This window comes from Doryrhamphus excisus, chromosome 11 (genome assembly GCF_030265055.1).
Source record: "Doryrhamphus excisus isolate RoL2022-K1 chromosome 11, RoL_Dexc_1.0, whole genome shotgun sequence".
Classification (NCBI taxonomy): domain Eukaryota; kingdom Metazoa; phylum Chordata; class Actinopteri; order Syngnathiformes; family Syngnathidae; genus Doryrhamphus; species Doryrhamphus excisus.
The window spans coordinates 1,174,488-1,190,211 of record NC_080476.1 but is presented as its reverse complement, the minus strand read 5'-3'; the positions used below and the strand labels follow the sequence as shown (position 1 = coordinate 1,190,211).

The 15,724-nt window shown below is 43.2% G+C and overlaps 1 protein-coding gene across 2 annotated transcripts in view; it reads right to left on the bottom strand.

Annotated features, from left to right (window-relative positions):
* Positions 1 to 15,724, bottom strand: part of LOC131138492 (cytosolic carboxypeptidase 4) — a 140,076-nt gene that overhangs the window by 26,230 nt on the left and 98,122 nt on the right. For both annotated transcript variants that reach the window (XM_058087448.1, XM_058087449.1), the window contains 3 exons: positions 7,586 to 7,717; positions 7,345 to 7,407; positions 771 to 884 (listed from right to left, as the gene is read on the bottom strand). In XM_058087448.1, coding sequence (XP_057943431.1) covers positions 771 to 884; positions 7,345 to 7,407; positions 7,586 to 7,717 — 309 coding nt within the window. The remainder of the gene's footprint in view (positions 1 to 770; positions 885 to 7,344; positions 7,408 to 7,585; positions 7,718 to 15,724) is intronic.

Here is a 15,724-nt window from a genome sequence, read left to right as displayed (position 1 = left end):
CCCCGCCAGGGCTAAGTGGCTGTAAAGGGGATGGGAAGGTAACCATTTGCTATTGTATACACGATGCATACCCATGGAAGATGTTGCTATAAAACCACAGCCAGTAAAGTAAAGGTCTGTAAGGTCACATGAGTAGACATAGGAGGGATATATGGCCTAAAGGAGGGACACTTTTAAATACAATTGTGCTTATGGCTATGCAATTAATATTTTTAAGTCAACCTCGCCCTATAAAAGGAGGGTATGAAGCTGTACATACAAGTTAGTTGAGCCTTCACCATGTGTGATGTATATCAATACATGTGAAGGGCCGCACTTACATAAACACGCACGCACGCACACACACACACGCACGCACGCACACACACACACACACACAAAGTGAGAGGAGGAGGCTTGCTCAGAAAGATGTATTTTTTATCACTGCTGGTTGAAAACGACCTCATCTAATAAACATCTTGAATTCCAGGAAGAGTTGTCCCAAGATGGTAAGAAATGTTGAAACTGTGACGCTGAAGGGTGAAGAGGTATAAGAACCTCACCCAAAGCAGTTTGGGGCTTTTTCCTCCTTGTTAGTCCCCGGTATATGCGCAGCGCATCTATAGATTGGCCAAGAACTGTGACTTTGTTCTGCAAGCGAATAGAGCAACTTGTTCTCTCGTCAGAAGAAACACAGACTGTAACCTGATAGCTAAACTAGTCTTAGATTGTTGACAATTATGAACAATATAGCCAATGTTCAGAAAGTTCCATCACTCAAATATACAAACCTTGTATATTCCCTGGTCGAAGCCATTGAAAGTGCTTTCCATCGTGTAACTTCTCAGCACTCCCATTTCCCTCCAAACAACAACTCTGGCTGTCGATGAACGCGACTTTTCCACCTAAGAAGATTAAAAGTGTGAAGTATTTTAGAAATTCACTTATTCTGTGGCATATGCACCACCTTTTTTCCAGCACAAAAAAGTCAGTGTTCTTGTTAATTATGGGCATGCACTGCAATGCAGGCCCCCACTGACAGCTGTCAAGCAGCAGTCAATTGGTGCTCTATATAGCAAAGTAGCCCATCTTAATATTCCTCAAAATGTTTAGTTATTATGGACTGGCTCAGTAGCCCATAGTAGCCTAGTACTAGTACTAGCCCATAGACTAGTCTATGGGCTGGCTACTGAGCCAGCCCATATTGTTATTGCTGTTTAGTTATTATTATTCCGTATATCTTAATCTTCCCTTTTTTGTGCACGTAATGTGGCCAAAACCGCAAGAAGGACCCCCAAACATGTATCGACCCACATGTCACGCACTCTCTGCTCTTTAGTCCTGCATGGCAATGCAAGTGCTGCTTTCAATTGGAAAACAACACATGACATGTACAAACACCACAGCAGTGCCTGGCAACTTTCAAGACTTGATGCTATGTTGCTAGGCCCTCTTGCTAGGTGCTAGCATGCTAATTGCTAGGATGTTAGCATTTGTGCTAATTTACTCACGTCTAAAGGAAAATACACACATGGCATGATGCAGGGAGGTTATAGAACAACCTTGGCAGTTTTTAAACTTGAGGCCCTCTTGCTAGGTGCTAGCATGGTAGCCGTTAGCATGTTAACATTTAAGCTAATTTACTCATGTCTAAAGGCAAATACACACATGGCATGATGCAGGGAGGTTATAGGACAACCCTGGCACTTTCTAAACTTGAGGCTCTCTTGCTAGGTGCTAGCATGACGACTGTTAGCATGTTAGCATTTAAGCTAATTTACTCACATTTAAAGGCAAATACACACATGGCATGATGTAGGGAGGTTATAGGACAACCTTGGCACTTTCTAAACTTGAGGCTCTCTTGCTAGGTGCTAGCATGGTAGCCGTTAGCATGTCAGCATTTAAGCTAATTTACTCATGTTTAAAGGCAAATACACACATGGCATGATGTAGGGAGGTTATAGGACAACCTTGGCACTTTCTAAACTTGAGGCTCTCTTGCTAGGTGCTAGCATGGTAGCCGTTAGCATGTTAGCATTTAAGCTAATTTACTCATGTCTAAAGGCAAATACACACATGGCATGATATAGGAAGGTTATAGGACAACCTTTGTAGTTTCTAAACTTGAGGCCATCTTGCTAGGTGCTAGCAGGGTAGCCGTTAGCATGTTAGCATTTAAGCTAATTTACTCATGTCTAAAAGATAATACACACATGGCATGATTTAGGAAGGTTACAGGATAACCCAGGCACTTTTTTAACGTAAGGCTCTCTTGCTAAGTGCTAGCATGATGAATGTTAGCATGTTAGCATTTAAGCTAATTTACTCATGCCTAAAGGCTACTAAGCACATGTCATGATGTAGGGAGGTTATAGGACAACCTTGGTACTTTCTAAACTTGAGGCCCTCTTGCTAGGTGCTAGCATGATGACTGTTAGCATGTTAGCATTTTACCTAATTTACTCATGTCTAAAGGAAAATACATACATGGCATGATGTGGGGACACTGTAGGACTGCCCCAAACTTTTCAGGACCTGAGGCTGTTTTGCGACGTGTTAGCACGGTAGCCGTTATCATGTTAGCATTTTAGCTAATTTACTCAAGTTTAAAGGCAAATACACACTTGGCATGAAGTGGGGACTGAAGTGGGGACTGCATCAACCTTTTCCGTACTTGAGACTTTCTTGCTAGGTGCTACCGCGGTAGCCGTTGGCACACCGGGCCCGAGGTTCACAGCACAGGTGGCCAGTCCATCAAAATTTCCGCGGGAATTTTCTAGTTACAATTCTTATTTTGGGCATGCACTGCAATGCAGGCCCTCACTGACAGCTGCCAAGCAGCAGTCAATGGGGGCTCTGCAGTGCAGAGCAGCCCATCTTATTATTCCTCCCGGAGAATGTTTAGCTATTAATATTATTATATCTTAATCCTCCCACTTTTTTTCGCACTTAATGCGGCCAAAACCGCAAGAAGGACCCCCACACATGTTACACCACCGGAATCGTGATGCTTGGGACTAGGTCGCTATTTATTCTTTGGAAAGATTAGTGTAACTACGGCAACACTATTAACAAAAATGGTAAAAAAATGGGCCTCTAGATTAGGTACACACAAATCTATTTTTAGAACACCGCATGCCAGATAAAAATGAGAATTTGCAGCCTTGTAGCTCAACCATTCGGTCACGCAGAAACGTTTCTGAGAAACTTCTCAACTTTCTGTGGCTAATTAGTTTTGCCTTATGTGGAGCCTCGAAGTGACAAAAGCCTAAAAATTCTCCCATTGACTCTCATGTTAAAGACACCATCTATTTTTTTCTCCTACTCTTCAATTTCCTATGTTTTTGACTTGTCCGCTTGCGGTCATTTCTGTGCCGATTTGCAAAACGAACATATGTATGCAACGCCCAAACCCTTGGGCCTCACGGTCGTCTAGTGGTGGCAATATCGTTAATTTAGAAATTAATAATAATCATTAATAAATCATTTGGCCGTAAGAAGCTTCTGTTTGACATGAGGGATTCAGAACTTTCAGTGATTTGTGCTCATTCATCGTCAATATGGCCGCCACCTGCTGCAGTAGAATGGAGTTTACAGCTTTTCTCCTCATCCTCCCAGCCCCTCATTTTTAAAATGTGAGTGTGTAGTAATGTGCAATTACAATGATTCCCTTCCCAGCTGATACCATACATCTCATGTAACTGGTAGATTTTAAAAGTTGTATTTTTCTAATTAAGCACAGTGACTGCAGTCACCTCAAATTACTGCAGTATCAAAATATCAACATTTTCATAGAATCCATGATACAGCTTTAAGCTGTGTTATCATGATGTCAGGAATCGATAGTTTGGTATGGACATGCATATGTCCATTCTATGACAATGCAAGTGTTGCATGCAATTGTAAAACAGACACCACAGGAGTGCCTGGCCACTTTCAATACTTGCTATGTTGCTAGGTGCTTGCATGCTAATTGCTAGCAAGTTAGCATTTAAGCTAATTTACTCATGTCTAAAGGCAAATACACACATGGCATGACGTAGGGACACTATGGGACTGCCTTAACACTTTTGCGACTTGGTGCTTTCTTTTTAGATGCTACCATGCTAACTGTTTCAGCTAATTTACTCATGTCTAAAGGAAAATATGCACATGGCATTATGCAGGGAAGTTATAGGAAAGTCTTGGCACTCTCAGTTCTCTTGCCAGTGCCAGCATGATGACAGTTAGCATGTTAGTGAATTTACTTATATGTAAAGGCAAATACACACATAGCATGATGTAGGGACACTATAGGACTGCCGTAATACTTGGGACTAGGTGCTTTCTTGCCAGATGCTACCATGCTAACTGTTAGCATTTTGACTTTTTTATACACATCTTAATGAAAATACACACTGGGCATGATGTATGGACACTATAGAACTGCTTTGGCACTTTCACCACTTAGTGCTATCTTGCTAGGTGTCATCATGCAACTTGTTTGCTTGTTAGAATTTTGGCTATTTTACTCCTGTTTAAAGGCCTAGTATATACATGGCATGATGTAGGAATGCTTTCGCTGCACTTTTAGTGCTAGCATGCTAACTGTTAGCATGTTAACATTTTAGCTGTATTCCTCACGTCTAAGGGCTAATACATATGGCATGATGCAAGGATATTGTAGGACTGCCTTGACGCTTTCGCTATCGAGTGTCATCTCGTTAGATGCTAGTGTGCGAACACTTAGCATGTTAGCTTTTTTACTAAATTCCTCATGTAATGTACGCACATCATTGCTTGGCGGTGTGGTACAGCAGACACCGGGCCCGAGTTTCACCGCACAGGTTACATGCCCATCAAAATTTCTGCGGGAATTTTCTAGTTCCCTATTATTATTATATTTATAGTGTTCAGGTAAAAACATTGTTTATTGTTGTGATAAAAGGCTAGTTTATGTATTGATGTTAGAGGGGAGGATGGCATTTATTCTCCACTCAACAGCAAGCAACAACCACTTACCACCAGTTACTAACAACAATCATATGACACGTAAAGACTAGTTTGTGGACCAGTGCAACTTGCCACTATGAAACAATAAAGTAACACTGCGAGTTAATATATATCAAATTATGTATATACCATATTTTCTGGACTATATAAGTCAAGTCACACACGGCCAAAAATGCATAATTGGGTAGAAAAAAACGTACATAAGTCGCATTTTTTGCGGGTAATTTATTTTACAAACTAATTGACCAAAACAGACATTACGTCATCTTGGAAGGCAAGTTGTAACAATAAAAGAATAGAGAACAGGCTGAATAGGTGTAAGATATGCTCACACAATGCTTATTCATAAACATGAACAGAAAAGGTGTCCAGTGTTTATGTAACAGTTTTTTTATTTACAAGTTGCTCAGGAGTATAAGTTGCAGGAACAGCCAACGTATGAAAAAAAGTGTGACTTATAGTCCGGAAAATATAGTTTAATAAATATACTGTATATTCATGTTGTAACCTTCTTCAGCCACTTGATAGCATTTTGCTTTGTTTTATTCTTTTTCCACTAAGAACATATTTAGTTGTAGCTTCAGAGCCCAATATCCAACGTCCAACACTAAACTAACTTCCCCACGGTACAACGTGGACATGTCTGCATGGTGGTGTTGCTTGTTCTTGTTCTTGTGGATAGCGGGAGTCAAGTGACAACCTTCTGTGGGGTGCATTACTGCACCTGGCATGTTAAAGTGTGGCCCAGAGTTAACATTATACGGCAACTAGATCGACCCAATCTCATGAGGGACGCTTATTTTCTTTTATCCTGTGTTCAAAGCGGAACAGCAGCTGATCCAGATCCTGAGGGTTGGATTGGGATATCCCTAGTAATGACAAAACTGTGAAACCCTCAGATTGTAATATTTTTGCCCAAAGTCAGAATCTCAGACCGGCCCAAGCCTAACTATGTCTGTGAAAACATTTCTGATGTATTTAATTTATTTATCACCATGACCCAGTCCTAGACCAGTTCAGCTGGGAGCAGAGGAGCAGAGCAACACGGGCAAACTGTATTGGAAAGCTCAGAGTACTTCCTGAGGAAGAGCTTTCAACATCTGCAGGAAGGAGCGCTCCTTCTTATGCTGTGGTGTCCTGGGGAGGGAGCACAACAAAAGCAGACCTCTCTAGGCTGGAGTAGTTGATCTAGCGGGCCAGCCCAGTGGTTGGGATGAAGCTAGACCAGGGGTGGGCAAACTTTTTGACTCGCGGGCCGCATTGATATAACAAAATTTCCGGGGGGGGGGCAGACTATATATTTTACACGTAACAGTCCACCTGGTATTATTGTATCTGTAAAATTGTCATGCAATCTGCTATTATTATTTATTATTTTATATTTATATTTAAATATTAAAAAAATAATAAAATATTATAATAATTAAAATACAATTAAAATAATAATTATTATATTATTATTATGTAAAATATGCAAATATAACAATATTATTATATATAATTAATATAATAATTTGCATTAATATAATAAATATAATAATCATAATAGTTATAATAATAATATAATAATTATTATTTTAATTTTTATTATTATTATGTGCTTATGTCTCTTTTTTCAGGAGCACTTTGTAAACAACAGACCATGTCAAACAACGAAATTGATACAACCATCAAAAGGTTGGCTCAGGCCATGATGCCAGGTTGTATGTTGAGTTTAAATTAAATACTTTTGAAAGATTGGGCGGGCCGTATTCAAACACTTGGCGGGCCCCCGGGCCGTAGTTTGCCCACCCCTGAGCTAGACCCTCTGGTAACAGTGGCAGAGAAGATGACTCTGAAACTGCTGGTCAAACTCTGGACAATGCCAGCCACTCTATGCACACTGTCACCAGCAGCCAGGGAAGCCTGTTCAGAGAGGGGCTGCTTCTCCCCAAGTGCAGGACCGACAGACCGAAGAACTCCTTTGTCCCCCATGCCATCAAACTGTTCAACTCCTCATTGGAGGGGAGGAGGGCGAACAACAACAAAAAAACAGAGGGACTATACAATGTGCAATAAACTGGACTTCTAACTCAAGTGTAATAGAACATGCATGACGCCTATGGTGTCTATTTTTTATATTTTAAATTCCATTTTATATTCTATTTGAGATTTTATTCTATATTTTTAAACAGTGTTCCACGTGGAACGATGGAGATGTCAATTTCCCTGAGGGAATCCTAAAAGGATTAATAAAGTCTGTCTGTCATGCTTTCAGGGTGCTTATAACCTGGGATTATACTCTATACTGGAGAGGAGGTGGTTAATGTTAATTGCATTGATCTGACATATGATGAAACCTGGAATGATCAAATCAGTTGTTAGTATTACCATATAGTTGCAGCTGTTGAAAGAAAAGGCTGGAGCAATACGATCTAAGGCCTTTGCAATAGTCTATGGAAACAGAGAGAAAGCGATCATGAAAAAACAAAATGGCACAATCTTCTTTTTACTTCCATTTACTTAACTGTAATAGTGGCATTTTCAACACTCAATTTCCAAAGCAGGAGAGCATTTAATTTTAAAACCATGTCACCACAGCAGGCTTTGCAAGAAAGCAAACATTGCTTACCCGATATCCTGGGTCCTCTTTCAGTCCTGCCGTGTCAACAGCAGAACCCGACTGCCAGAGAGTTTCCTTTACACTGCAGCCATACAAAAACACATTCTTTTTTCGAGAGTGGCCATGATAATCACAGAAGACCTGACAGGGGGGACATAGAGAGGATCTTTATCAACCACAAATGTACACTGTTAGAAACCATTAGCATTTTAGAACTGACGATACATTCATGCAGAGATTCATACATATATACTGTACATACGCTCTCAACAAAAAAAGAAAGGCAACACTTTTGTTTTTGTGATCATCTTTCATGAGCTGAACTCAATGTATAAAAACCTTTGCTTTTTCTAAGGTGTATTTTGTTCAGATATTGTTGACAAATCTGTCTGGATCTGTGTAGTGAGCACTTTATGAAGGTGAGCTGGATAGTCATATCCGTATCTGGAAGGGAAATCCTCACTGGATTTGTATACTGTTCTGTACTTGTTATGAATAAATAAAGTTTATAAAATAATAAAGTTTATTAAAAAAAACTAATTGAGTAGTCATCATGGAGATTATCCAATAAGACAGCCGACTTGGCATCCGCTTCCGTACTATTTCATGGGTGGGTTTGGTGCCATGTTAAGGTGCAGAATCCAGAAAATTTGCATTGAAAACATTCCCTTGACACCCTGCTCATAAATCAATTAATTAATTCATTAAATAAATGCTCAAATAGTTGGTCCAAAACACCAGATTTGTAACTTTTTAGGTTCCCCAAAGACAGGTATGTGTAATAAAAAATATTGTAGATTTATAACACTGGTTGTTGTAAATAAACATAACATTTGGCGAGACTTGAAGTGTATATTGTATGGGACTCCCACACAATATATCTTTAAGCTAATTTGATGATGATTTAGACCAGGGGTGGGCAAACTATGGCCCGGGGGCCGCATCCGGCACGCCAAGTGTTTGAATACGGCCCACCCGTTCTTTTCAAAGTATTTAATTATGGGCTTGCACTGCAATGCAGGCCCCCAATGACAGCTGCAAAGCAGCAGTCAATGTGGACTCTGCATAGCAGAGCAGCCATCTTATTATTCCTGTTTAGCTATTATTATATCTTAATCTTCCCATTTTTGTGCGCGTAATGCGGCCAAAACCGCAAGAAGGACCCCCCACACATGTTACACCGCCGAAAACGTGGCGCTCAGGACGACAGCATCATTTATTTTTTGGGATTTTTTGTGTAACCATGACGACGCTATTCACGCAGAAAAAATATGGGACACTAAATATGGGACACAAGATGCACCTAAAATAGGTGCACCTAATTTCTATTTTTAGAACAGTACATGCCAGAGAAAACAGGAGAATGTACAGACTTTTGCGGGCACAAGGGCGCCCCCGCCAACCGGAAGGGAGCCCGTCCACGGCCGGAGGCGCCGCCCCTCCCGCCCCCCACACACCCCCAGGAAGCGGAACCCGGCCCGCCCCACATAACCCCAGGCCTGACCACCGACATAGGACTGCCCCGGCCAAGACCAGCGCAAGGCCACTGATGGACCTCACCATACACTGGGAGGCCCGACCTCCCCCCCGTCCCCAGAACCAGCAGCGCACCACCCATGTATTGGAGAACCATCCCCAAAGGCAAGATTGGGGATGGGCAAAGACAGGGACAGCGATGCAGCAGAGCATAGGACCAGTGGCAGCAGACACCCAAACGCTCGGGAGAGCACCGTCCCCCCAGCAGGCCCCACTCCGAGGTGCATGACCCCCATCCCACACGCCACCCAGGCCCCCGTCCCCATGAGCGAGATCAGGCCCCATCCCAACACACAGCCCTGTCCCTGCAGCAGCCACCACAGCGCAGCAACCCCAAGCCACTACCGTAGACTTCAGGCCACCAGCAGCGTGGAACCCACTGCCCGGAGGTCGCCGAATGCCCCCTCAAGGGCACATTGGTGCCCGCAACCCAGGACAGGCCGAGGGAGGGCCGCCAACCGTGTCCCAAGGGCAAGCCCCGGCATCAGCTGGTTCCAGCGGGACCCCCAGGAAGGCTAGGCAGACCAGACCAAAATATCCTGCAGCCCAGGGCACCCCGAGCGAGCCGCCAAGCCCCAGCAGCCAGCGGGCCAATCACGGGGGTAGGCAGAAGGCTCTCCGGTCCAGCCCGCTACACCTGTGTGTGTAATGATGGTATTGTGTAGATTGTGCAATTAAAAATAGGCCTGCCCCCATAGGGCTGACCTATATGTGTGGTGTATGTGTATGTATGTATCATATGGAGTAATTAAAATAAATAAATAAAAAAATAATAAAAATAAAAAATAAATAACAAAAAATAAAAAAAATTAAAAAATTGAGGGAATCTGAGCAATGGTGGGTCCCATGCCTGCCCAGATCCCCCCCAGAACTGAGTGTCTAAGGTGCGGTTAAAATTGAAGGGTGACCAAGCCAGAGGAATGCCGAGGACAAATGGGCATCCGCAAGGAATCCCCTCACCCCCGGCACAACCAGTTGCAGATCACCCTCCAAGGTCCTACATGTATGTGAGGTGGTGCAGTGCAGCAGGGAGGACCAGGGCCCCACACACGCCCACCCCGCACTACCGACCAACCGAGTGGGGCAAGCCAGCCGCCCGAAGCAAGCCGTGGGCCACAGGACCGGCCAGAAGCCCCACCCAGCCCATTGTGGCAACCAGTCCGGCCCGCCAACTCCCCCCTGGGGATGGCCTCTGGCCACCCCACGCAGGGAGCCCCACCAGAGATTGTGCCAGCTACGCCACCCCCGGACCACCAGGAGCCGTGGACAAACCACACGCCCCGAGGCAGCTCCTACAACCGCCAGAACAGCAGGGACCGTGCCCCGGCAACACATTCATCACCATGGCAGCCCAGGGAGTGACACCACAGAGACCGCAGGAGAACCGGGACCCGCATGGGGCAGAGCACAACCACGCCCCCAGGGCCAAGAGTGCCAGGGCGGGACAGAGACACACACACCACACAGCAGAGCCTACAATAAAAACGACACCCCAATAGCCGTAAAAAGTGAATGCCTCATGTCTCACAATGCCAATGTCTCACAGCTGGCCTGGGAACGCCTTGGTGTCCTCCCGGTGGAGCTGGAGGAGGTGGCCGGGGACCGGGAAGTCTGGGCTTCCCTACTAAGACTGCTGCCCTCGCAACCCGGACCCGGATAAGCGGAGGAAAATGGATGGATGGACATACACACCTACACACGCACAAATATATACAAATATAGCCATATACATACCTAAGGGAGAAGGCAGCGAGGTACAACCACCTGTGCCCATACCAAGGGCAGGACCAAAGCCTCCCATGCCCACACCCCACGGTCCCACACAGTAGCCAAGCTAGAGCACCCAGGGCAAACCCGGCCCAACCCCCAGAGGCGAGGGAGGCCGCGGAGGAACCAGCACCACCGGGCACACACAGGCCCCCCCCCCAGCAGCAGTAGGCGCCCACCACCCACCGGATGTGGCTCCCCGTCTACCCACCACCCCGAGGGATGGCCTGCATCACCCCTGGGATGACCACCACCACCCCACCCATGCCCCATCTCCAGATCCGGACAGCCCCCCCACCAACCCCCACCAGAACCTCCAGGGGGTCAGCCCAGCAAGAAGGGACAGAGATACACGGCACCCACCCGCCCACCCCCCAGACCCCAGGGCAACCCGGCGACCAAGACCATGCCCCAAGCCAGAGGAACGAGACTGCCAGGGGCAGAGACAGGCACACTCAGCCCTTCGAGAATTTGATTAAGAGATTAGTTTAAGAGATGAATTATTGGAGCCCATATAGATTGAAATTCTGACAGTTGTTCTTTGGATTCAGCAGACATTCTCTCAATTGCTATATGATCTAACAGAAGATTTTTGTAAAAGGCTATGTTCAGTTTTTTTTTTGGATTTCCAATTGATGAGAATGGTTTTCCTGGCGATGCTTAATGCTGTGATGAGGAGTTGTGTGTGAATTGTTTCTACGTTGACTGTAGAAAGATCGCCCAACAAGCATAATACAGGTGAGGAAGGAACAGAGGTCCCAAGTGCCAAATATAGGTCTTCACACACTGCTATTAAATGCCATTAATTCTGCGTTAACTATGGACAAAACAGGATTAATCGTGATCTTATACTTTAATTGATTGACAGCCCATGGAAAAAACCCAAATATGCCAGTAGTATATTTAAACATTATTGATATTGGTATCGGAAGATTTCAGATAAGATAAGCCTTAATTAGTCCCTCAGAGCTTGTTCCATAAATTATTTTACTTTTTTTTCACCACTGAAAAGATACACCCAAAAGCATTTTGCTCAGAAGACATGTTTGAATGGACTGTATTTCTCTGTTTAGAGAAAAAATATGGCAGTTGAATCCAGTAGCATTAGCTTGGTAACGTTAAGGCTGTTGACAGTGTAATGTTTACATTCGCTTTGTACGGTTGCCAATTGGAAAAAAAACATTAGCCATTAGAAGGTGAGGAATGTGCTTAATTGTGTCTTGTGTTATCTTTGCAGAGATCAAAAAGCCAGGAAGGTCTTGGGCATTTACGGTTATTTACTCAGGAGGCAATAAGGATAATGAGGTGACGGGGTAAGTATCTGGTCCGGGAACAGGATCCTGGTCCATCTCACACACAGACCCCCAACTCCACCCCATCGAAGCCAATCTACAAAAAGCTCTGGGATGCAAGAATCGGGGCTGACTTTCCTTCTTCTCGTCTGGAGGCTGCAGGCAGACATTGGAAGAGAAACTCAGCCCAGGATTCTGTGTTTGTGATTTTATTCTGTCTATGTTAACAAATAAGCTCAGGGAGATGAAATGTACTAAAACAAGTGGACCTGCATGCCTAAATTAGTTTGCAGATAATTTAATCTCCAACAGAACTTGTGTAGAATATATGTACTTCTGGGTGGTATTTGGTACGTTTAAGTTAGTGTGGGGTTAAGTGTGGTGGGGTTCATGTTCACAATTATATTGTAATGGCAACTGAATAACTACACGTCAGGATAGCTGTATTCAGTTGGCCATTTATTTGTAATAGCAGCACTTACTGTCTTGCACGCTGACTCTCGTCATGGCATGAACACTCCCCAACACTTCCCAAATCTCTTATTCTACCCTTGTTCTAACCAGCATGCTGAACCTGCCCTCTACAGCTGCCATGACTGCCCTCTATAGCTTACACATGAAACAGCAGCTTGGAACAACTCAATATACCCAACGCTACAATATTCTATTAGGTTTTGGTTCAGCCATCGATGAGGTTATAGCTGTTATTATTATTTTTTCCTTACAGGTTCATTGGTGGATTTATGGAAAAAAAACATTGGTCAATTTATTTATTTATATAATTATTCATAATATTTATTCATAATTCATACTCATTATTGTATTATTGTAATTATTCCATAAAGTCCACTGACATTACCAAAGGGGAGTGGTCAGAAAGAACTATGCTTTGATATTCACACAACTGATCTGGGGGACGATCCTGTCATTTGCAAAAAAGTGGTCGATCCAAGTGTCGGTAGACGTGGGAGGAAAAAGGAATATCATTGGGATGAGGGAGGCACGATCAAGTATTGAATCAAACCAGCAGTAAGTCATCCCCCAGGATTAGGAACTTAAGTTCAGCTCGGGGACCCTAGAAAATATCAATTCAAAAAAGGAAACATCATCCACATTCGGAGCATAGATGTTAGCAAAGATGAACTTTGTATGAAAGAATTTCCCCATCACAATTACAAACCTACCATTGCTGTCAGATATGGTTTGGTTCGAATTACAAGTTTTTAGATAAAAGAATGGCCACTCCCCTTGCCCTCCTTTGGAAGGTAGAACAAAATCAATCAGAGGTGTTTCGAGTGCTCGGAAGATTGCAAATGTGTTCCCTGTAGGAAAACAAAATCTGCCTTTAACTGTTTAAGATGCATGAATACCTTTGTTAGAAAGCCCATCATTTACATTACATTGTGTCTTTGATAATGTTCAGCTTTGAGTGTCGTTTGTCCTTCTGTGTTCAGCGGTCAGTAAACCCACCACAGTGCGACCGTTTTGTCGCTTGACGGATTCATACATCTCTGAGCCTTCTTGAGCCTCATACAGCATTTCACAAGGTTGATGCTGTGCGTGAATGCATATAGGTGAGGTTTTTGGCTCTATTGTGGGAGCTGTGGAGTTGTTTGGGCACCCTTTTCACGAAGTTAGGCTCCCTTGTTCATCGATGCTAATATCAGTATCTAAGCTAACTATGACTAACTGTTGTTCTAGTGAGCGTTATGTTTGCTTGGAGAAACCAAATCAACATAGAAATTGTTGATTTCTGTGTGTAGCGTGCCTTTGGCTCATCATTATATTTGTGTAATATGAGTTATGTCTTATTAGTCCTAATAAAGTAATTATTACATACTTGTTAATGTTAATAATGCTGCTCTGCAGCTACTGGATCTAAAGTGGGACCAGTGCCTTATTAGGATTAATAAAGTCATTATTACATGCTTATTAATGTTAACAATGCTGCCCTGCAGCAACTGGAACTAAAGTGGGAACAGTGCCTTATTAGGATTAATAAAGTCATTATTACACACTTATTAACCATTAACAATGCTGCCCTGCAGCTACTAGATCTGAAGTGAGAACAGTGCTTTATTAAAATCAATAAAGAAAAGATTTTTCTATGTGGACCCTTTTTCATCCTATAACAAGTATAATATAACTAGCTAACAAGCTCAGGGTGATACAGGGTAGATACATTGTCTACATTGCAACACAGTATTTGCTGTAACTGTGTGAACTCACGACATCATTAAGTATGAAAAACAGTCAAAACTCCAGGTTTTGGGCAAAAAAACAGAGATCAGGGCAACAAGATAATAAAAAAAAATAAAAATAAAAACAATATTGTACACCTCTGACTAAAACGAACTACCAGCCATTCAAAACCAAAACTACCAGTCCCGTTTGCCAAGAGGCAGCAGTTCCCTTGATCTCTTCAGGGCCTGGACCTTGTCCTCAACTTCTGTACTCTTGTGAATGGCATCCAGACACTAAGCAGCAAAACGGCCAAGTTTGGACTGTGCAGTATGCAGCTCCCTCAATTCGGCATACCTCTCTGGGGCAGCGATGGCAAGCCAAGGTGCATTTAAGGAAATAGTATTCCGGACTACTGCGACCTTTCTGCATGTAGCCATGATTGACTTCTTCTTCTTGTAGATCTGTTGTATCTGGACCACGGGCTGAGATAAAAAGAGGTGACGTTGGCATTAACCTCAGTGATATATATATATACAATGTATATACAATTTTATCACTTTAAAACTTGACACACATCAATTTGGAGACACAGATTTTTGACCTAATGGCCTAAGACCTAAACCAACCTAATGATCTTGTCTTCCTTTCCTGCTTTTTTTTGGCCAGTTCCAGCTCTTGCTTTTGCTGGAACCTGAGTTTGGTAGTGGGAGCCATTTGGATGCCACCTGGGGTTGGAAAAGCAATAACACTGAAAATTATTATCAATCTACGTGATGGCTTGACAGGCTTCAACAGGTTGATGGTCATCTCAATTGTTAATGCTATCATTATAGCATTAAAGTAATCAACTGATAAAATGTAATGTGTCCTTTTCCATCAAACATGACCTACAATTTCATTAAAGGAAATACATGATGGCGAACAAACTTACTAATATTGCGCTTAGAATATATTTTCTAGCCTTAGTAACACGCTTATCCTTTCATTAGGCTAAAACATGAGTGTCAAACAACACCGACACATACACGACATGCACGCTCAGCTCTCCCAGCAGCGGCTTGAGCCCAGCCACAATGCATTATGGGATTTGAAGTTTGGTTGCGTTGTCGCTACTCAATGCCAGACTTTTACAATAAAGATGTTAAAACTATGTCGCGGGCCACATTCAGCGCGTTGGCAGTGAGTTTGACAAATGTGGTCTAAATGAATCATGTAATGAATTCTTTGACCACTTTCACAGGACTTTGTCTTAGAGGCTCACAGGTGATCGATAATTGTGCCAGAACGTCAACTTGAAATGTCTTCCTTAATTCCAGAAACGCTAAGGACCATGCAACATGCAGCTACTTTATATTCTTAATGATGTGAA